This window comes from Rana temporaria, chromosome 13, assembly GCF_905171775.1.
Source record: "Rana temporaria chromosome 13, aRanTem1.1, whole genome shotgun sequence".
In the NCBI taxonomy this organism is placed as follows: Eukaryota; Metazoa; Chordata; class Amphibia; order Anura; family Ranidae; genus Rana; species Rana temporaria.
The window spans coordinates 45326675-45349163 of NC_053501.1; the positions used below are offsets into that span (position 1 = coordinate 45326675).

A 22489-nucleotide genomic window follows, 5' to 3' on the forward strand; every position below is an offset into this window, starting at 1 on the left:
CCTTTGAAACCACCTAGGATTCTGACATCATCTCCCTCTAATGCTCCTGGGAAATGTGTGTCATAATTTCCCAGAATGCAGTGCGCTGTCCAATTATCACTCCCCATCCAAGACTTCCAGGAAGTAAGTGCATCACAATGCCCACAAGCAAAATGACAACGATGTAGACATAGTTTTATAAACTATCTTTTTTGAATATCTTTGCGGATTGGTGGCGGATTGTAAAATAGTAAGTGACCAAATTTATATTATAAAAACACAGGATAAAAGGACATACATTTAAAAAATGCAAATTGTGGCTGGAACTCCACTTTAAAGGGGTTGTAAAGGCACACTTTTGTCAGGGTGAAAAAACATCCGAGGATTAGCGCCCCCCCCCCCGTTTACTTACCTGACCCCTCAAAAGTCCCACGCCGTGAACGAGCTGGCCATTTATTGGTTGATTGAAAGCAGAGCAGCCATTAGATCGCGCTGCTATCAATCACATCCAATGACGCTGCGTGCCGGGGGGCGAGTGATACAGTCTGCGGCTATGGCCGCTGGCTGTTTCACGGGAGCGAGCACGCAATAACTAACCCCCATGGGAGAGAGATAGAGCATGAAGAGGGTTAGTTCTTGCGGGGAGGAGCCGAGACAGCCGCCGAGGGACCCCAGAAGACCAGGTTCGGGGCCACTCTGTGCAAAACGAGCTGCACAGCGGAGGTAAGTATAACATGTTTGTTATTTAAAAAAACATTTTTTACCTTTACAACCCCTTTAATTCCCAGAAGAATTGAGGGTTTAAATTTTTATACTAAGCCATTGGACAGCACCACATATTCTTAAACCCTTTATAGAGAGAGCATAGGAGTGTGCAGCCTAGTGCATTAGGGTGTGCACCTCAAAGCTCCAACACATATGCACGTGTGACATATTTACCTGCCTCTTCCTCGCTTTACATCCTGAAACAATAGGGGGGAGGGGGGAGCACACAGGGGGACCTGGGCAGCAGAAAGAAGAGGAACAGGGACAGGAGAGGTGGCATAGATTAATACCAATCCCCTATATTTTCCTCCTGTGACAGCTGAATGTTGGCAAGAGGGAGAGGAGGAGAAGCCTACTTTCAGCTGCTGCTGTAGGAGGTAAATACAGATCGGTCCAACTAAATTCCACCCCTGCTGCTCCCAGGGCCGAACTGGCCCACCGGGATAGCGGGATAATTCCCGGTAGGCTGCCTGTCCTGGGGCTGCTTTGAGTTGCAGCTGAATGCAGCACTCCCTCTCTCTCTCCTATGTGTCATACATCGGGCATCTCCCACACTGTGTGTGAGAGCTGGGTCTGTGTTCGGCTGTGCTGCCTGTATGAAGGCTGGACTGGGCTGGGCTGCATGCATGGACAGTAAGGCTGGCCTGCATGCATGGACAGTAAGGCTGGGCTGCATTCATGGACAGTAAGGCTGGGCTGCATTGGGCTGCTTTCATGTACAGTAAGGCTGGGCTGCATTCTCATGGACAGTAAGGCTGGGCTGCATTCTTATGGACAGTAAGGCTGGGCTGCATTCTCATGGACAGTAAGGCTGGATGGCATTCATGGACAGTAAGACTGCATTCATATGCTCAGTAAGGCTGCATTGATGGGCACAGTGAGTCTGCATTGATGGGCACACTGAGGCTGCATTAATGGGCACAATGAGGCTGCATTGATCTCTTGTACCATGTCTGCAGTCTCTGACCATCTCTTGTACCATGTCTGCAGTCTCTGACCATCTCTTGTACCATGTCTGCAGTCTCTGACCATCTCTTGTACCATGTCTGCATTCTCTGACCATCTTTTGTATCATGTCTGCATTCTCTGAACATCTCTTGTATCATGTCTGCAGTCTCTGACCATCTCTTGTATCATGTCTGCAGTCTCTGACCATCTCTTGTATCATGTCTGCAGTCTCTGACCATTTCTTGTATCATGTCCGCAGTCTCTGACCATCTCTTGTATCATGTCTTTCTTATATATATATATAATACATTCTTCAAATGTGCTTTAAAAAGTATGGTTTTCCCTTTCATGAACAAGAAAATAATGACGTTTGCTGTTGGGCTGGTATAAAAATGCTATGGACCTGGTATGAATTTTTTGAGTTTCAGCAAGGAAGGATTGCAGTTTACCTGTCACCTGCCTGCGATCGACTGGTAGCTCACGATTAAGGGGATGCCAACCCCAGGAGTATGGTGTGCCCAGGCACACCTGGCACACCCCTTGCACATGCCTATGAGAGAGAGTATGATTTTCTGTGAACACACACTGGGCCGGATTCAGATACGAGATATGACGGCGTATCTCGCATAGATTTCCTTAAGATTCGACCGGCGTAAGTGTCTTACACTGTCGTGTCTTAGGACGCATATTTACGTTGGCCGCTAGGTGGCGCTTCCGTATAGTTACGCGAGGAATATGCTAATTAGGTATTTACGTTGATTCAGAAACGTACGTCCCGCCGGCGCATTTTTTTACGTCGCTTACGTTAGGCTTTTTCCGACGTAAAGTTACCCCTGCTATATGAGGCATAGCTAATGTTAAGTATGGACGTTGGTCCCGCGCCAAGTTTTGAAAATTTTACGTCGTTTGCGTAAATAGGGCTTTGCGTAAGTTACGTTCACGTCGAAACCAATGAGGCTTTGCGGCGTAATTTCGAGCATGTTCTGTGTTGCATAAACAGGGATAGGACTGTTCTCTCGGGGTCCCACATCTCAGTCCAGTGGTGCTGAAGCTCTCAGCAGTCCTTCTTCTGCACAGTTCACTGCCTTGTGGCTCTTGTCGAGCTGGGAATGATTAAAATCCCTAGGGTGCTGCTGCAACCAATCAGTCCTGATTTCCCCTGGTCACCACCAAAAATGGCTGCCTCTCCTCTGGTGGAGACACTTCCCATTCAGTCATGGCAGCAGCTAAGATTCAGACAAATTCCTCCTCCCTGACTGCTAAGTATGATCTTCAATCTTAAGCCTCGTACACACGACCGAGTTTCTCGGCAAAAACCAGCAAGAAACTTGCTGGGAGAATTTTTTTTGCCGAGGAAACCGGTCGTGTGTACATTTCGAAACTCGACAAGCCAAAAAGAGAGCAAGTTCTCTATTTCCTCGACGGGAATGGAGAAACTTGCCTTGTCGAGTTCCTCGACAGCCTAACAAGGAACTCGACGAGGAAAACGATGTGTTTCGCCCGTCGAGTTCCTCGGTCGTGTGTACGAGGCTTTAGGCTTCAACTGTGGTCAAATAGCATCCTCTCTCGCTCTTCTCCTGCTATTGCGCAGTCCATCGCCAGCAGGGTGGAAGCAACAAGCAGCAGCAGGGAAAACATTCTGCCAGACAGCTTAAAGGGTAGGCAGTCAGGCCACACTTACTGGAAACTGGCTAATCAGAAAGTACAGAAACCACTGAGTTATCGTGGCAGCCAGGCAACTAGCATTTTCAAAAGGGGAGTTCAGCAAATGGAGCCTCTTATTTTTTTCTGCACAGTTTTCCTGTAGGCCCAGAGATCTTACAAGTGGATTTCCCAGAGATATTCGAAAACGTAATATTTCAAAGCTTGATATACTATTGCTACCACCTCAGATTATTCATTTTGGGTACGTTTATCTTTTTGAAATAAAAAGGGCTGCAGCTTACCAATTATTCTTCAGCAATTTATATATTTTCTGAATGTCCTGTTTACACTTTACAGGCATTGGTAAGCAAATAATTCTAGCGATATCATTGGTGAAAAGTACAGAATGTATTACATAACACTTGCTTCTCTCATGCCAGCTAAAGCTTCTTTTTAGCATCATTTTTCTGTAATGAATGTAATCAATTCTCAATATCTGACAATATCTGCTTCCAAGTGATTTTTGTTCCTGCTGTGGTGTTGCCTGAGTGAATTATCTTTGAAGACAGAAATAAAATAATTAGTTTTCCCTTGTAAGATGAAAATATTGCCTAAATATGTTCCTTGCTTTTACAGATCCATTCCCAAGAGCAGATTATTAACAAACAGACTCCTTTTTTGCAGATTTAATGGTGCAGACAAGAGATGTTATTTTCCAGGTAAGACTGCGCATTATGTCAAGTATGATCTTAGGAGTTTTTACTTTATTTTATTTTTTTTCTGAAAATAGATTGAAGTTTACTGGGCTCTTTATCCGCTTGCCGAAGTGTCGATGCGAGTGCCCGGCGGGCGCAATCACCACCGGGCACCCGCGATAGCTTGTTACAGAGCTGGTCCTTTCAGGGGAGAAATGACTGATCGCATGTTCATACAATGTATGAACAGCGATCTGTCATTTTCCCTAGTCAGTCCCACCCCCCTTCAGTTAGAACACAATGAGGGAACATAATTATCCCCTTCCTCGCCCCCCTAGTGTTAACCCTTTCCCTGCCAGTGACATTTTTACAGTAATCAATGTATTTTTATAGCACTGATCGCTATAAAAATGCCAATAGTCCCAAAAATGTGTCAAAAGTGTCCGAAGTGTCCGCCATAAGGTCGCAGTACCAAAAAAAAAAATCGCAGATCGCCGCCATTACTAGTAAAAAAAAATATTTATAAAAATGCCATAAATCTATCCCCTATTTTGTAGACGCTATAGCTTTTGCGCAAACCAGTCAATAAACGCTTATTGCGATTTTTTTTAACGAAAAATACGTAGAAGAATACATATCAGCCTAAACTGAGGAAACAAATATTTTTTTTATATATTTTTGGGGGAGATTTATTATAGAAAAAAGTAAAAAAGAAAGCTCTATTTGTGGCAAAGAAAGGACGCCAATTTTGTTTGGGAGTCACATCGCACAACCACGCAATTGTCAGTTGAAGCAACGCAGTGCCGAATCGCAAAAAGTATCCCGGTCATTGACCAGCAAAATAGTTCGGGGCTGAAGTGGTTATTAAAGAACAAGGGGCAGATCCACAAAGCGAGTACGCCGGCGTATCTACTATTACGCCAGCGTACTTTCAAATTTCCCGCGTCGTATCTTTGTTTTGAATCCTCAAAACAAGATACGACGGCATCTGGGTTAGATCCGACAGGCGTACGGCTTCGTACGCCTTCGGATCTAAGATGCAATTCTTGGGTTTCCTCCGTGTACTCCGGTTTCCACCCACACACCAAAGACATGCTGGTAGGTTAATTGGATCCTGTCCAAATTGGCCCAGTATATATGTGTGTACGACTGTGTGTCCCAAGCGTGTTGAGATCCTACGGGGTAAATGACCGCACCAGCCAGAAAGACACTGGCTGCAAAAAGCGCCTAGAGGCGATTCAGTTTGCATGAGTAGCGCTCTACAAGGCATTCCTTCATTCAAATTATACAAATAACTCGAGCTGTTTAGTGTTGTTTTTTTATTTTTTATTCATGAAACTTTTATTTCCCCCAAAAAAACGTGTTTAAAAAAATTGCTGCTCAAATATCGCGTGATATAGAAAGTTGCAATGACCACCATTTCATTCCATAGGGTGTCTGCTAAAACAATATATATAATGTTTGGGGGTTCTGAGTAATTTTCTAGCAAAAAAATATGATTTTTACATGTAGGAAAGAAGTGTCAGACAAATGACTGAAGTTTGAAGTTATAACTTCCAACCAGTAAATTCACAGTAAATAGATAAATAATAAATTATTATGTTACAGCATATAAATATATGATTTAGCTTGAATATAACAGCACCTTTTTAGCAGGCAGTAGATTCTCATTTTCCCTCTTAAGACCCCTTTCACATTGTGCCTCCCCGAGCTTCGGCGGTAAAACGCCGCTATTTTTAGCGGCGCTTTACCACCGGATTTGCGGTGCTTTTCGCCGCTAGCGGGGCGGTTTTACCCCCGCTATCGGCTGAAAAAGGGTTAAAAGCGCTGCTACGGTGGCGTTTTGCCGGTGGACGGCGGCGCTGCCCATTGATTTCAATTGGCAGGAGCGCATTAGGAACGGTGAGTTCACCGCTCCTAATGCGCTCCAAAGAAGCTGTTGGCAGGACTTTTTCTGACGCCCTGTCAGCGCACCGCTCCAGTGTGAAAGCCCTCAGGCTTTGCCCTCGGGCTTTCACACTGGAGTGAATGGAGCAGCTGTTTTAGGGCATTTTGCACATTTTACTGTGTGAGAAAAACATGGGATTGTGGGTAAATCTTATACACGTAAACCCATGTTTTTCCTTGTAGTTGAGAGGACTGGGCTGGAAGGGAGCATTTGTCTTTTAGACACAGAGAGAGGCCAGCCTCCACTGCAGCATTTTTATTGGAGAGCTGGGACCAATGGTACTTTACCATTGGTCCAAGACTCCAAGCTGTTTATTGAGCTCAGTGCCTCTGACAAAAGTCTGCTGCAAACAGAGTGTGTCATCTGACAGGCTGCATAAGGAGCACCATATCTCTGGAACCAGTGGTGGGGTAGAACTTTGGCTACATATCCCTCAAATTTGGGGTCTCTATGACCCCAGGTCGCCGAGCTACGACCCTCGAAGCTTGATTTTTTTTTTTTTATGTTTATGGCCCTGCCTCACCTGCCTCCCCTGACTGCACGTTGCTGCTCTCAATAGACTTTGGCAGCCATTTTGGGTGGAGAAATCTTTTAAATGAGGGACCACGCTGTGCTTCTGGCGACTATTTGGTCAGGAATTGGATCCCACTTGTGAAGGACAGTATTCAGCATAGGTAAAGGTACCTACAGAGAGAAGATAGCTCCTTGGCCATTGCTTATACTCTGTTGACCACTACAGAAGTGAGGAGCCAGTGCAATTGTGTAATTATACTTAACAGGCCTTAGGAAGAGATGCTACTCCTGCTAACTGAACCTATCCTCTGATAATGCATTGGGTAAATGCTGAGTCTGTACTATTCTGCATCACTTTATATATATCTGTGCCAAAGACCAGTTTATCTATTCATTCAAGAAATCTGCCTAAGACTTATATAAAGGATAATAAACCTTAGTTAATGTGCTTACTTTTAATTATGCATTTCGCTCTGCACCTGGGTTTACACACATTATGTTATTGCTGGCTCCACACTGTGACAATGTGAGCATGGTCCCTGTGCAGTCTCTCACTGCTTCCAGCTTGATTAGCTTGCTCCCTGTATGCTCCGACATACGTTTCGTTGTGATGACGTCCTCACTGATATTTGTGCACTGTAGCACTTTATATGTAAAAAGAGAGTGATTTGTTTATATTGAATGATATGTATACATTGTAGCATACAAAGTGGAGTAATTTATAGGACCTGGGAGCAACACAGGCTTGTGTCATACAGTAGGTATTTGTAGTTGAGCACAGAAGCACCATATTACTAATTAAAAAGGAATGAGATATTAGACACTGTATACTAAGGTTTATTAACAGTTAAACACTTTTAGCCAGATTCAGAGAGACGGGCGCATCTTTAGTTCGGCGTAGCGCATCCCATTTGCACTACGCCGACGTAACATAGTGAGGCAAGGCCAGTATTCACAAAGCACTTGCTCCCTAAGTTACGTCGGCGTAGCGCAAATGGCCCGGCGTAACCCCGCCTAATTCAAATTAGGTAGGTAGTGGGCGTGCTACATGTAAAGTAACCGTGACCCCATGCAAATGAGGGCCGTTGGTACGGCGCATGCGTGCGCATGCTCAGAATCTCGTCGCAAATACTCAATGCTTTCGACGTGAACGTAACCTACACCCAGCCCCATTCACGTACGCTTACGCAAACAACGTAAAATACAACGGCTGTTCCGTCGTCCATACCTTGCATGGGCTGCGCCATCTTTTTGGTGGTTTATCTTTACGTCAGCGTATGTCTTACGTAAACGGTGTAGCTTACTGCGATGGGCATACGTACATTCGTGAATCGGCGTATCTTGCTCATTTACATATTTGACGCGTAAATCCACGTACACGCCCCTAGCGGCCAGCGTAAATATGCACATAAGATACGACGGCTTAGGAGACTTACGTCGGTCGTATCTTAGCAACAGTGAGGCGTATCTCATTTTAAGAATGCGCGCAAAGATACGACGGCGCTCATTCGGACTTACGACGGCGTATCTACTGATACGCCATCGTAAGTCTCTCTGAATCTGGCTATTTATGTGTTTTTGTACAGCAGCTGTATTTGGAGAAAGGATGTTCTTTTTTTTCTTTTTTTTCCTTGCATGTGATAATGTATTCTTTGCAAAGTGAAGCTTTTCCTCATTTACTATGCTCTGGAGCACCTACACTTTTAAGGTGTACATCCTATTTACCTTTAGTAAATCCCTGCAAAGGTCTTTATGTGGTTAAAATCCTCTTGATCCTTTATATTTACTGGGCACATGGGAACATCTTCATTAGGCATTAAAAATTACAGACTTTTGGAGTTGGTGTTTCAATAACATGTACAGAGGAACCAAGCTGATCAACCAATCTGTTCACGTACCTTTTTTGAGCAGTTGACCCATTGCTCTGCTAACTTCCATCATGGTAGCTGTGCCACTAGATGGATCAATAGCGCCAAAGACCCAGGCATCTCTGTGGTTACCCAAAGCTACATAGCGATCTGTTAAAAAATATATAATATTGTTAGTTGCATTTTTCAATTTACAGTTCTACTCCTTGTCCTTTCCTGCCTCCTAAGAGCCAGTTCACACTGGGGCGACTTGCTATCCGACTTCATGTCGCCTCAAGTCGTCCCAAGTCGTGCTGTAGAGAAAAACAATGGAAGTGAATGGGAGCGGTGTTAATACACACGACTCGCGTCGCTCCGACTTCAGAAAAGGTTCCTGTACTACTTCAATCCGACTTGTAGGCGATTTGTACCCATTGATTTCAATGGAAGTCGCCTCAGAAGTCGGATCACTGTCTTAACTGAAGCGACTTTTCAGGAAGATAACATACATTTCTCAGGCAAACCCCTCCTTCCCCCTCCCTCCCACAGAGCTGATTGTTGTTTTATTGGCCACTGGAATGTCTCCTGTCCTGGAGACGACTTCAAGTTGTGTTGTAAATCTCCCCAGATCGCCCTGTGGTTCATGCTCAAGTCGTGTTGGAGTTGCTTCTGAAAGTCGTGCTGGAAGTCGTGTCGCCCTAGTGTGAACCGACTCTGAATGGCCTGAGAATAATGTGATAAGAGGATGTAGCCCCACGCACAACATTTTGAGAGCCCTGCTGAATCTGGCTGAAAGGGGTTGCGGTATTTACTGGTTAGCATTAGAAATTTACTGATGGATTTTATTGGTGTCTGGCTTTATACTTTGAAGAGCCTCACTACTTTATATATATATTTAATTTAAAAGGTAACATTTATTGATTGTGTACATATTTTCAGTCTTTTCTGAAATCATGGTCTAAGATTGTGTTTAAATTAGAATAAGATTTAAACATTTTTAGTCAGATAAATCTGATGTATTAATTGTAAAAGTTTTTGGTCTCCTTTTCAGCCAGCAGGTTTAGCTTTAAACTGTGTTTCACATATATCTTTTTACCTGCCACTATAAAGAAAATGTTTACAGGCCACAGTAACTTAAGCTGAAATTTACACACGCAAGTGAATAGGTCAGAGTAGTAACCCATTTCCGGGGTACCTACAGCCAGCCAGTACCATGGGCTGCAAAGTAGGCACAAATGGGCAGACCCCCCCTCACTGTCCCCCACATCAATTATGTTTGGGAGCCACGTTGGTTGACCGCGCACACGACCGCAGTGCCGAAACGCAAAAAGTGTTCTGGTCTTTGGGCAGCCAAATGGTCCGGGGCTGAAGTGGTTAAAAGCTTTCTATGAATAGAGGAGGCAGACTTTTTATTTGTTTGCCAGTCCTCCATTCATAGATGATCAGTGTGGCTCATAAGTGCCCATTTAGAGGGTAACTCCCCAATGTTGGAACAATGACACCTCACCAGGCAGCACTGAATTCATGCTTATTACAAGGAGCTAAATATAAATCCCCAAGTGTTTGGCCAGCAATCCCCACTCTAGTCACTGGCGCTGCACATCTAGAGAGCTTTGAGTAGTTGGGTATTGAGGTTAAATTTAAATATGAAACAAGTACTGTATTTACATACCAGGCTCAAACTGTCCTTCAATGAATCCAATGACATTTCTTATTGTTCTCTTTACATTGTAGTTCTTCACATAAAGCTTTATTTTACTGTAATAATAAATATATTATATATATATATAAAACATAACATATAACTAATAGTTTATTTTTAGCATAGCTTAGCTTAGCTTTTGTGTCATCCATGCCTGTTAAATAGATCATATATTCATAAAAGCTGAACTCCAAGCATATGTAAACATAAGATTATTACTGGAATTCATTAATAAATATAATTTTTCTAAAGGGAAATCATACCAGAATTAGACTTATTTTATATACTCGGGTATAAGCCGACCCAAATATAAGCTGAGGCACCTAATTTTGCCACAAAAAAATGGGAAAACGCATTGACTCGAGTATAAGCCTAGGGTGTCCATGTGCATGCCTCACTGTGTCCATGCCTCACTGTGCCCATGCCTCACTGTGCCCATGCCTCACTGTGCCCATGCCTAGACTGACGTTTAACATGGGAGTCTATGGAAGGGGTGCCCTGTTTGAAAAATTGATGCTCCCCAGCCGTAGGTCTTCTAGACAAAAAACTTTGCACACTCGTAGAGGAGAAATGTGGCTACCTGTGTGCCAAGATCCGGGTCCAGAGGACCTCTGACCGGCCGGTCCTGGGTCCCCAAATTCACCAGAGAAATTAACATTTAACATGGGAGTCTATAGAAGGGGTGCCCGGGTTTGAAAAATCGGTGCTTCTGGGCCGTAGGTTCCCTGGACAACAAACTTTGCACACTTGTAGAAGAAGAGTGGGGCTACATGTGTGCCAAGGTTGGGGTCCAGGGGACCTACGGTCGGCCAGTACCGGGGTCCGCAAAATTCAGAAGATCAGGCGCAAAAAGGTGACTCGAGTATAAGCCGAGGGGGGCATTTTCAGCACAAAAAAAATGTGCTGAAAAACTCAGCTTATACTCGAGTAATTACGGTATATCAGAGTTTGACAAATTTGCTTGGAATCTAGGAGCCAGCTAAAATAGGAAGGAGCCAGAAAACGCACCCCGTCCCGCCGAGCTTGCGCGCAGAAGCGAACGCATTCGTGAGTAGCGCCTGCATATGTAAACGGTATTCAAACCACACATGTGAGGTATCGCCGTGATTGGTAGAGAGAGAGCAATAATTCTAGCCCTAGACCTCCTCTGTAACGCAAAACATGCAACCTGTAGAATGTTTTAAACGTCGCCTATGGAGATTTTAAAGGGTAAAAGTTTGTCGCCATTCCACGAGCGGACACAATTTTGAAGCGTGACATGTTGGGTATCAATTTACTCGGCGTAACATTATCTTTCACAATATAAAAAAATTGGGCTGACTTTACAGGTGTCTTATTTTTTTATTAAAAAAAGTATTTTTTCCCCCCAAAAAAAAATTTTTTCCCCAAAAAAGTGCGCTTGTAAGACCGCTGCGCAAATACGGTGTGACAAAGTATAGCAACGACCGCCATTTTATTCTGTAGGGTGTTAGAATAAAAAATATATATAATGTTTGGGGGATCTAATTAGAGGGAAGGAGATCACAGAAGGAAGCTTAGGCCTGTAGAAGGCCGCAAAGCTGCGGCCTCAATTACCGGCCGGCGCAGGCCCGCCGTGATCGCGCTGCAGGGTAGGTGGGGGCGCACGGAGACACAGGATCCTGTGTCTCTGTGCGCCCCCACCTCCCCCGGCGTGCCAGCCGGTAATTGAGGCCGCGGCTTTGCGGCCTTCTACAGGCCTAAGCTTCCCCGGGCGCCAGGTCACTATTTCTTGTCGCAATTGCGACCGGGCACCCAGATTTTGTCGAGCCCTGCAGTATATCAGCTTCCTAAATACATTCGGAGTCCCCTGAACAGCAAGACTTTGGAATAGGAAATGAGAAGTCAATAATTGGAACCAATGAGGCTCTACTGTAGTACACAATGCAAAGAATATACAGTATCTCACAAAAGTGAGTACACCTTTTTTTTGGAAATATTTTATTATATCTTTTCATGTGACAACACTGAGGAAATTACACTTTGCTAAAATGTAAAGTAGTAAGTGTACAGCTTGTAAAACAGAGTAAATTTGCTGTCACCTCAAAATAACTGAAAATAACTGAACACACAGCCATTTATGTCTAAACCGCTGGCAACAAACGTGAGTACACCCCTAAGTGAAAATGTCCAAATTGGGCCTAAAGTGTCAATATTTTGTGTGGCCACCATTATTTTCCAGCACTGGAAATCTTCTTATAGCCTAGGCCATCTTTATGTAGAGCAACAATACTTTTTTTTCAGATCCTCAGAGAGTTGTTTGCCATGTGGTGCCATGTTGAACTTCCAGTGACCAGTATGAGAGAGTGAGAGTGATAACATCAAATTTAACACACCTGAGACTTTGTAACACACATGACACCGGTGAGGGAAAATGGCTAATTGGGCCCAATTTGGACATTTACACTTAGGGGTGTACTCACTTTTGTTGCCAGTGGTTTAGATATTAATGGCTGTGTGTTGAGTTATTTTGAGGGGACAGCAAACTGGATCATGTAAAGTGCCCAACCATCACCTTCAAATCATGGACTAAATACCTGTTTAATACTAACTGAGTTAGTCATGCTGATGGTAGTATTTCAACATTCATTTTATAAAAAAAATTATAACTATGTTATTTTATGGAACAACACATTTTAATATCTCTTAGGCCGCGTACACACGGTCGGTCCAAACCGATGAAAACGGACTGAAGGACCTTTTCATCTGTCCAAACCGATCGTGTGTGGGCCCCATCGGTTAGGCGTCCATCGGTTCAATTTTAAAGCGAGTTCTAAAATTTTTGACCGAAGGATAACTGACCGATGGGGCCCACACACTGATGGTTAGTATGTTAAAAACCCGCGCATGCTCAGAATCAAGTCGACGCATGCTTGGAAGCATTGAAATTAATTTTTCTCTGCACGTCGTTGTGTTTTACGTCACCGCGTTGGACTCGACCGTTTTTTTAACTGATGGTGTGTAGGCACATCAGACCATCAGTCAGCTTCATCGGTTAACCGTTCTCATCGAATGAACTGATCGTGTGTACAGGGCTTAAGTTGTGGATTTTTTTTATCAGATCACATCACTAGGTACAGTCTTGTTTTTGGTTTTATTGATTTGTTAAGCACAACTTTTTCTACATAGATATCGATTTTTAGCAATTATTAATATCAATATATACATATAGGATGATTGCTTTTACATCTATTTGTATGTACAGAATATTTTATTAATATAATAACAGATATATGTTTTATCTATATAATAATATGATATATTTTCATAACTTTTCATTTATAGGATGTGATGTTTACCTTCATGTTCCAGTTACTCTTTATATCACCTTTGGTACGTATTGTTTATCCATTGTAATGATTACACACCCACTGCAGTGCTAGAGCACAGAGCTCTATATAGTAAACATTCAGAACTGAGACACCAGTCACCTGCTGTATGCTAGGGGTGTTGTGGAGTCAGCAGTATTATCATTGACTCATGCAGATAGCAGAGGGGAGGGAGATCAGAGAGAAATGACATTCAGTGCTTTGGATTGAGGCTTGTACTCAATATAGAAGGGATATGCTTTGTTAATTTTTCATGTCGGGGGTTTTATAACCCCTTTAACTCTGATGAAGGGGGCAGGGGGGTCAAGTCCCTGAAACACATAGACTTTTTTTTATCTCTTTTTGTAAAAAAGAAAATACAATCCTTACTGGATGCATTTAGTTTTTTTGGTGCTCTCACCATGTTCTCTAAACCAGTGTTTCTCAACTCCAGTCCTCAGGGCGCACCAACAGGTCATGTCTTCAGGATTTCCCTCAGATGAAACTGCTGTGGTAATTACTAAGGCAGTGAAACTGATAAAATCATCTGTGCAAAATAATGGAAAGCCTGAAAACAAGACCTGTTGGTGCGCCTTGAGGACTGGAGTTGAGAAACACTGCTCTAAACCACTCTAGAAATCCTTTAGAACAGTGGTTCTCAATCCTGTCCTCAAATACCCCCAACAGGACATGTTTTGGGAATTTCTCTTAGATAAAATAGCTTTCTATATACAAAGCCACTCTGATTTAAAGCACCTGTGCAAGATAAAGGAAAACCTACAAATGGTGGCTTCTCCGGTGAAGATATTGTCGGTTGCTGTCCGGGAAAGAAGCGAGGCAGAGCACTGCGGGAACAGCGAATCCCGTAAGTACCTGTTCGGCGGCGTGCTTTCGGCCTGAAGTGCACACGGCTCTCGGCAACAGGAAGTGACAGGAAGTGACGTCAGACAGGGCCTCTTAGTAATGACGCGTTTAAATGCTTCCGCATTTTCATCAGATCAAATGGGAGGAGGAGACTGGCATACTTATATATGCTCTGAAAAACGAGATGGGGATTTGGAGAAGATTCAGGTCTTCACTCTGCCCCAGTGAGAGCTGTGCTCCCTCTTTTGCGCCGTCATTGTGTTTGTTTTTTCCACCAACATATATCCTGTCAAGACACGTGGACCAAACAGCATACCTACTGTAGGTCAGTGAAGACTACTCTGCAGTAAAATATGGCTTGGTCAAAAACAAAAAACCTGCCTGATGATTGGGCAATAAAGTCACTTTTGAGCATGTTCCCTCAACAACCGAGCTCTGGAAAGCTCAGAGAACTGATATTTCCTCTCCCAAATATAAAGCCATGTGATCGGCATAACAACCATAAAACTAGCATACAGAAGGAGATCAACAATGGCACCTAATTATTTCTTCTTATCAAAGGTTTATTTCAAAGGCCTCTAGTAAAAAGGAAACAGGCATAGAAAAAAACTATTTAAAACTGCTTGTGAATGGAAAATGCCATAATTACATTGTATAACAAATTAGAATATTCACTGAGTACTATTCTACACTGTGGCTGAATTCCAGCACAAGCTGCCAATTGAACTAAAACTAACTATAGAGATTTTGTTCTGGATATTGGCCAGCTTTATCAAAATACGTGCAATTCTGGATCTGGTGGAAGATTACATGCCCTTATAATTCTGCAATATATTATACTAAGTGTCTTTGAGATGTGCACAAGGACATGGTACATTTTGTGATTACAATCGTGCTGTACTTTTCCTTTACTTTATGACTAAGGAGATTCCTCTTTGTGAAATGCGCAAACAAGTGTTTTGCCAAACTTCAAGCACATATACAATACCATTTAATGCAGTGACATCACACCTTGCTCTGGTCACTGACAACGCTATATTCAGCTCCAGTTGCAGAGGAGCAAGAAGCTGCGAGGGCAAGACAGGTAAGGTCAGTATAATGCGGCCAGTGAATGTCACTTTGCCCTACATGGCAAGGTTTCAGTATCTTTTTTTAAAGTAGTAATAAACAATATGGCCCAGATTCACGTACGGCGGCGTATCTTTGTGCGGGCGTAACGTATCCTATTTACATTACGCCTCCGCAACTTTTACAGGCAAGTGCCGTATTCTCCAACAAAAGTTGCGGCGGCGTAGCGTAAATAGGCCGGCATAAGCCCGCCTAATTCGAATGTGGTAGATGTGGGCGTGTTTTATGTTAATTTTATGTGACCCCACGTAAATGACGCTTTTTACGAACGGCGCATGCGTCGTCCGTGAAAGTATCCCAGTGCGCATGCTCCGAATTAACCCGCAAGAAGCCAATGCTTTCGACGTGAACGTAAATGACGCCCAGCCCTATTCGCCAACGACTTACGCAAACGACGTAAAATGTTCAAAATTCGACACGGGAACGACGTCCATACTTTACATTGGTACACCGCATGAACGCCTCATATAACAGGGGTAACTTTATGCCAGGAAAAGCCTAACGTAAACGGCGTATCTGTACTGCGTCGGCCGGGCGTACGTTCGTGAATTTGCGTATCTAGCTGATTTACATATTTCTAGGTGTAAATCAGCGTACACGCCCCTAGCGGCCAGCGTAAATATGCAGTTAAGATCTGACGGCATAAGAGACTTACGCCGGTCGGATCTAATACAAATCTATGCGGAACTGATTCTAAGAATCAGGCGCATAGATACGACGGCTCAGACTCAGAGATACGACGGCGTATCTGAAGATACGCCGTCGTATCTCCTTTGAGAATCTGGGCCAATATGTATATAATTATTCCCAAAGAGGTGCATATTTAGCACCACATTTTAGGCAAGTTTTTCTTTAACATAATCATGATGATATTTCTTGCAATTTAAGAAAAATAATTAGGCCATCACTGAACAAAATAAAAATAATGCAAACAATACATTGAAACCAAAAAACAATACACTGAACAAGAGACACTTATTCTCATGCATTTACAGATACCTGTAATGATCAATATTAGCAAAAAGCACAAACCAGTGAGATCGTCTCTATACATTCTTCCTTTAGCCCCTAGTGAAAAGTTAGAATTAGTGTTTAGCCAAATGTACCCGGCTTTTGGTCAGGGTAGCTTTGGTGAAGCTACTGAAATTTAAATACTGAATCTGGATCCTATTTAAGTCAATGGGAGAGAATTCTGATGCCTACACACGATCGATTTTCTGGGCGGTAAAAAGTTAGCTGGGAAAACTGTGGGGAAAACTGATAACCTGCTTGGTAGCTTTTTCCCCCTACACACGGCCGGTTTTACTGAAAGGAAAACTGCCATGAGAGCTTTGGCTGGGAAACTTGGCCGTGTGTATGCTCCTCCGCAGTGTTTCCCATAGGAAAACTGCTGGGAAAAAGACCGCCAGGAATTGCGGCAGGAAAAGAGAACATGTTCTCATTTTTCCCGCCGGGATTCCCGGTGGTTTTCCTGTCAGGTCAACCACCATGGAGCATACACACAGCCAGTTTTCCCGGCCAAAAGCTGTCATGGTTGTTTTCCAGACGGGAAAACTGGTCGTGTGTACGTGGCATAAGAAATCAGTAATGCCCATTTTCTAAGCTAATGGACAAGGGATTGTCAACAGATGGTTTGGGAAGCTGGACACTGCCCTGGGAACATGTACAAAAGCAAAACATTCTATGATGTTTAAAGTGAAACATTAAAAAAACGCAAATTTCCTTTAAATAACGTGCATGGGAGATGCCCTTCGGCCTACTTGTGAAGTGGCACATCTACATGATGTACACAACCTACTACAGCAAAATAGACATTTGTAAAGAAAATAAATACAGTTAATTCCTTTTAAATTACATTTCCGAGCTGCTTACTGGTGTTGGGATTTTAAGGGGGAACTCCATGCAAAAATAACCCAAAAAAAATAAAAAATGTGTGCTTTTTTAAAATCCATACAGATACTTATCTGAGCATGCTGCTGGTTCCTTACGGGTCACAGTTAACAGCAGTAGTAATAGTGATGTTAAATGTATCACTTCCTGCTACAGCTGGAGGTTCTGCAAGTGGAACATTCATTTAGTTCTACCATTTGCTAAACTTCTAAACAAGCAAAATGTAAACATGGATTCTGGAAAGCTCAACCCTAGTTAGAAAAATTCTGCAGTACAATAAAATAATTGCCACACTAATTTGTCATATATAGGGAATAATTATGTAGTTCTACCCCCTAGATGACCTTGAGGTTTTAGGTCCCCCTAATCCCCCACCTTACCCAGGCAACATGCATTTCTCCAACTTGCATTCTTAGGGGCAGATCCACATAGATCTGTACCCGCGCAGCGTATCAGAGATACGCTATGCCGCCGTACCTTACCTGGCGTTCTTTCAAATCCTCAAAGATTGTAAATTACGGCGGCGTAGTGTATTTCTGGCGGCGGAATTCAAATCGGCGATTAGGGGGCGGGTTTCATTTAAATGAAGCGCGTCCCCGCGCCGAATGAACTGCGCATGCGCCGTCCCGAAATTTCCCGGCGTGCATTGCGCTAAATGATGTCGCTAGGACGTAATTTTTTTAACTTAGACGGGACTTACATACATTCCGATTCACGGACGACTTACGCAAAAAATTCTAATTTGAGGCGGGAACGACGGCCATACTTAACATGGCAAGTCTAACTATACGCCGCAAAATACCAGCTTTAACTATACGCCGGAAAAAGCCGACTAAAGACGACGTAAGAGAATGCGACGGCCGCGGGTACGTTCGTGGATCGTCGGAAATAGCTCATTTGCATACCCAACGCGGAAAACGACGCAAACTCCACCCAGCGGACGCCGAAGTATTGCATCTACGATCCGAAGGCATACGAAGCCAACATGTCGGAAAAAAATCCACAGTTTTGAAATTCAGATCGTGTATATGTGGCATTAGGCTTTAAAGCTTCGTAAATTAAGCCTATTATGATCAGATCCTTTTAGTAAGTGATCCAATTAGTAAGTGGTTAATGCAAATCTGGAAATCTGTAAATGTGCAAAAGACAGACAAAGGCCCAGATTCTCAAAGGACTTACGACGGCGCAGCGCTATGTACGCCGTCGTAAGTCCTAATCTGACCCGTCATATCTATGCGACTGATTCTTAAAATCAGTTACGCATAGATATCTATTAGATCCGACAGGCGTAAGTCTCTTACGCCGTCGGATCTAAACTGCATTTTTTTTCACCGCTAGGTGGCGTTTCCGTCGAATTCTGCGTTGAGTATGCAAATTAGCTAGATACGCAAATTCCCGAACGTACGCGCGGCTGACGCAGTAAAGTTACGACGTTTGCCTAAAGTTGCCCCTGCTATATGAGGCGCAGCCAATGTTAAGTATGGCCGTCGTTCCCGCGTCGACATTTTAAAAAGTTACGTCGTTTGCGTAAGTCGTCCGTGAATGGGGCTGGACGTCATTTACGTTCACGTCCAAACCAATGACGTCCTTGCGACATCATTTGGAGCAATGCACACTGGGATATTTTACGAACGGCGCATGCGCCGTTCGTTCGGCGCGGGGACGCGCTTCATTTAAATGATACATGCCCCCTACCCGCCGAATTTGAATTCCGCCGGGTGATTTACGCTACGCCGCTGCAACTTTACAGGCAAGTGCTTTGTGAATAAAGCACTTGCCTGAAAAAATTGTGGCGGCGTAACGTAAATCGGATACATTACGCCGCCGCAGAGATACGCCCAGTGGTAAAGAATCTGTGCCAATCTGCTCAATTTAAGAAAGTTACAGCTATGTAAGGGGCCCCAAAATTTCTGATGGCTGCCACGCCAAGGGTTCGTCTTATGAATGGGATGTGGTTAAAAAAAATATATATATATTTTCTTAGGAGCCTGCAGAGCATTGCAACTGTGATCAGCAGATCATTGGTGCAATCTCAGCCTCCTGCAGACTCTCAGTAAAGATAAATGCTTGTACCTCACATAGAGGAGGAGCAGGAAGATCAATAAACGACAAGGGCACTCATCAGCAGCCTCGCAGTTTATGCAAAGAACATTTTTTTTTAACGTGCGAGAGTTGTGTGCGAGAGCTTACAGCTGTTTCACGCTTTCACGCTGCCCTACTGCAGTTTGGCTGCAGCACAATTGCAGTGTGACATACTCGCAGTTTCCTATAGACTTGCTATTATGGCCCACATATTTAGTGTGTTTTCTGAAAGGGCACCAAAAGTCCAGCCTGGTTGCCTCCGCCAAGATACAGCTTCCTCCTGGAACCAGGAACCAGGTTTTACAGCTGAGAATTGCACCCAAGAAATAGATGACAGTAGCATAGGTGAAACTGTAACTGACCCTTATTGTAAATTCACACAGAATATATTCCACACAAAATCAAATAAGACTTTGATTATATCATCCTAAATAATGCAAACTTTGAACAGTAATAAATCTAGCTAACATAAACATCCCACAATTGTTTGGTAACAAGGTGAAGTGGACACAATACTAGCACGGACAGAAACAATAGGCGACTCAATAAACAATGGGGATTTACACATAAGAGGCACACAATGGGGGAATTATACAATGAGAGAAAGACACCTTAATAAACAGATTACACATAACAGCAGGAGACACCAGCATCAGGTTGTTTGATGCTGATTATAATCTTCTGCTTAGAGTCTTTTAGTCTAGGAGGGGGGGTTGAAGCAATCAATGCTGGTTTGGGCACAGAGGCCCCAAATTTGTATCCAGGTCCTAGGTTCCCAGAGTCTGTGTGTTTTCGGGGAGACATGGAAACGAATCTGAAGCAAAACCAGTTCAAACGTCCCCCAAGCAAACACCTCCAAAAGAATTGAGCACCCTTAAAAGCTAGGGCCCATAGTCAGTAGGCAAGAGGCTATCCTGCAGTCCTCTCCAAAAGTCCCTATCCCAGTTGGGTCTTGCATGCTGCATCTTTGATGCGCTTTTAGAAAATGCTCCAAAAACTTGAAACATAACAGAGATTGTATGGAAAACCACAGTTAAACTGCAGTGCTTCAGTGTTAAAGCGGAAAGACCTTAGTTTTAACATGTATATAATTTTCTTCAATTAAACTGAGATACAGTATTTGTCATAATTCAAAGTTTTGAGGAACTAATTTTCCTTCCCAGAGCATGTATTGTAGACTGTTTTGCATACTGTACAGTAAAACCTTGGATTGCGAGCATAATTTGTTCCAGAAACATGCTTGTAATCCAAAGCACTTGTATGTCAAAGATTTTTTTTTACAGGGTATAAATGAGAAGAGAGGCACCTCTAAGTGTAGCAATAAGTTGCTAAATGTTGTACCTTAATTAAATGTAACCATATTGCTACACTTAGAGGCTCCTCTCTTCTTTAGTTATACTCAGTTGTGGCATGACTCTACTCTTATGCCGCGTACACACAACCGTTTTTAATGTAATGGAAAAAACAACGTTTTTCTCTACGTGATTCTTGTCAAGCCTGCCTTGCATACACACGATTGTGGGAAAAAAATGCTTGCGCAAAGCGCGGTGACGTACAACACGTACAACGGCACTATAAAGGGGAAGTTCCATTTGGATAACGCCAACATTTAAGCTGCTTTTGCTGATTTTGTGTTAGTAAAAGTTTGGTGAGAGACGATTTGCGCTTTTCAGTCTTCGTGCTTTTCAGTCTGTTACAGCGTCATGAATGTGCTATCTCCATTTCAAACGCTAGTTTTACCAGAACGAGCACTCCCGTCTCATAACTTGCTTCTGAGCATGCACGTTTTTTTCCCGTCGTTAAATTCTACATTTTTATTGCCCATTTTTCACGACGAGAAAAATGCTCTGGAGCCTACACACGGTCGTTTTTAATGACCAATTTAAAAAATTGAAATTTTCTCGTCATGAAAAACGGTCGTGTGTACGCGGCATTATGTCAAAACATTGCTTGTATATCAAGGCAAAATTTATAAAACATTTTGCTTGTCTTGCAAAACGCTCTCAATCCAAGGTTATACTGTATATCTCTCAGTCTTGCTTTTGGGGCTGTTGGAAGTGAATTGTTAGCAGATTGTGCCCGGTTACTATGGATACAAAAGGCCTTTGCTACTGCGGCAAACATTATTATGAGTAATTCACTCCTGGGCATTTAATTATAGTTTGATATTTTTGACATCTCTATTTGTGCCTTAATACTTTTTGATCATTTGCAAACTGTAAACTGCCTTTTTTTTTATTGCTGTATTACTTTAGTAGTAGTAGTAGTAATAATAATATTAATAATGACAAGCAAGTAAAGTTTAACTATATCATACGCAGGGCCGCTGATAGGGCAGTACAGCCAGCCCTTCTGTACCGGGCCCGGCTCAGCAGGGGGGCCCGGGAAACTTCATTCTCCAGCTATGTGTGAAAGCACTTTGCCTAGGAGAAAGCATTTGACAATGCTCCTAGGCTTGCTGTAACATACATATATTTTACCCGGGCCCCATCAGCGCAGCAGAGGGGCCCAGGTGGTGATTAGCAGAGAGGGACTATTTTCTTTATTTCGGGCGCCAGCGTCTAAAGCTGGAACCGCACTTTTTTAAAGTTCCTGCTGGCCGCGGCTGATGACAGCCGATGTCTGGCAGAGTGATTCACCTTTCCTCCCACCGCAACTGAGGAGGGCAAAGAACGGGGCTGTAGCCGGGCAGCGTGAGATTATTGAAGAGAGAAGTGGCCGAGAGCGCAGGCAGCACAAGGATCCGATGCATGGGCAGGCTCACAATGTCTGCTTTCTGAAAGGTACAGAGATACATTCAATTTATACATACAGAGAGACATGCATCACCTTTTGTACTGTGTGATCATCATAGTGATAATGATGATGATCACAAAAGCACAGTGAGATGCTGTTAGGTCTTGTTTACTTTTGTATTTGGGTGGGGGTGGCAGTAAAAATGTGCAGCTCAGCCACAGTTTTACCATTTTCCAATCACTCCCTCTTATGCTTCCAAGGCACTACTGCGGCAGTAGTGATGGGATGTTGTGTAAAACACCCTGCAGCCATACTACAGAAGCAGTGCCTTTGCAGCCTAAGGGGGATTGGTTGGGGGATGGTAAAACTGTGTCTTAGCTGCACATTTTTACTGCCCCCCCCCCACACACACACAAGTAAAC

The 22489-nt window shown here is 43.3% G+C and overlaps 1 protein-coding gene across 1 annotated transcript in view; it reads right to left on the bottom strand.

Moving 5' to 3' along the window:
- LOC120920234 (putative N-acetylated-alpha-linked acidic dipeptidase) overlaps positions 1-22489 on the bottom strand; it is a 111696-nt gene that overhangs the window by 52680 nt on the left and 36527 nt on the right. Inside the window, exons 8-9 of the mRNA XM_040332193.1 lie at positions 10012-10097; positions 8391-8510 (exon numbers count right to left, since the gene is read on the bottom strand). Of these exons, the coding sequence (XP_040188127.1) occupies positions 8391-8510; positions 10012-10097 (206 nt within the window). The remainder of the gene's footprint in view (positions 1-8390; positions 8511-10011; positions 10098-22489) is intronic.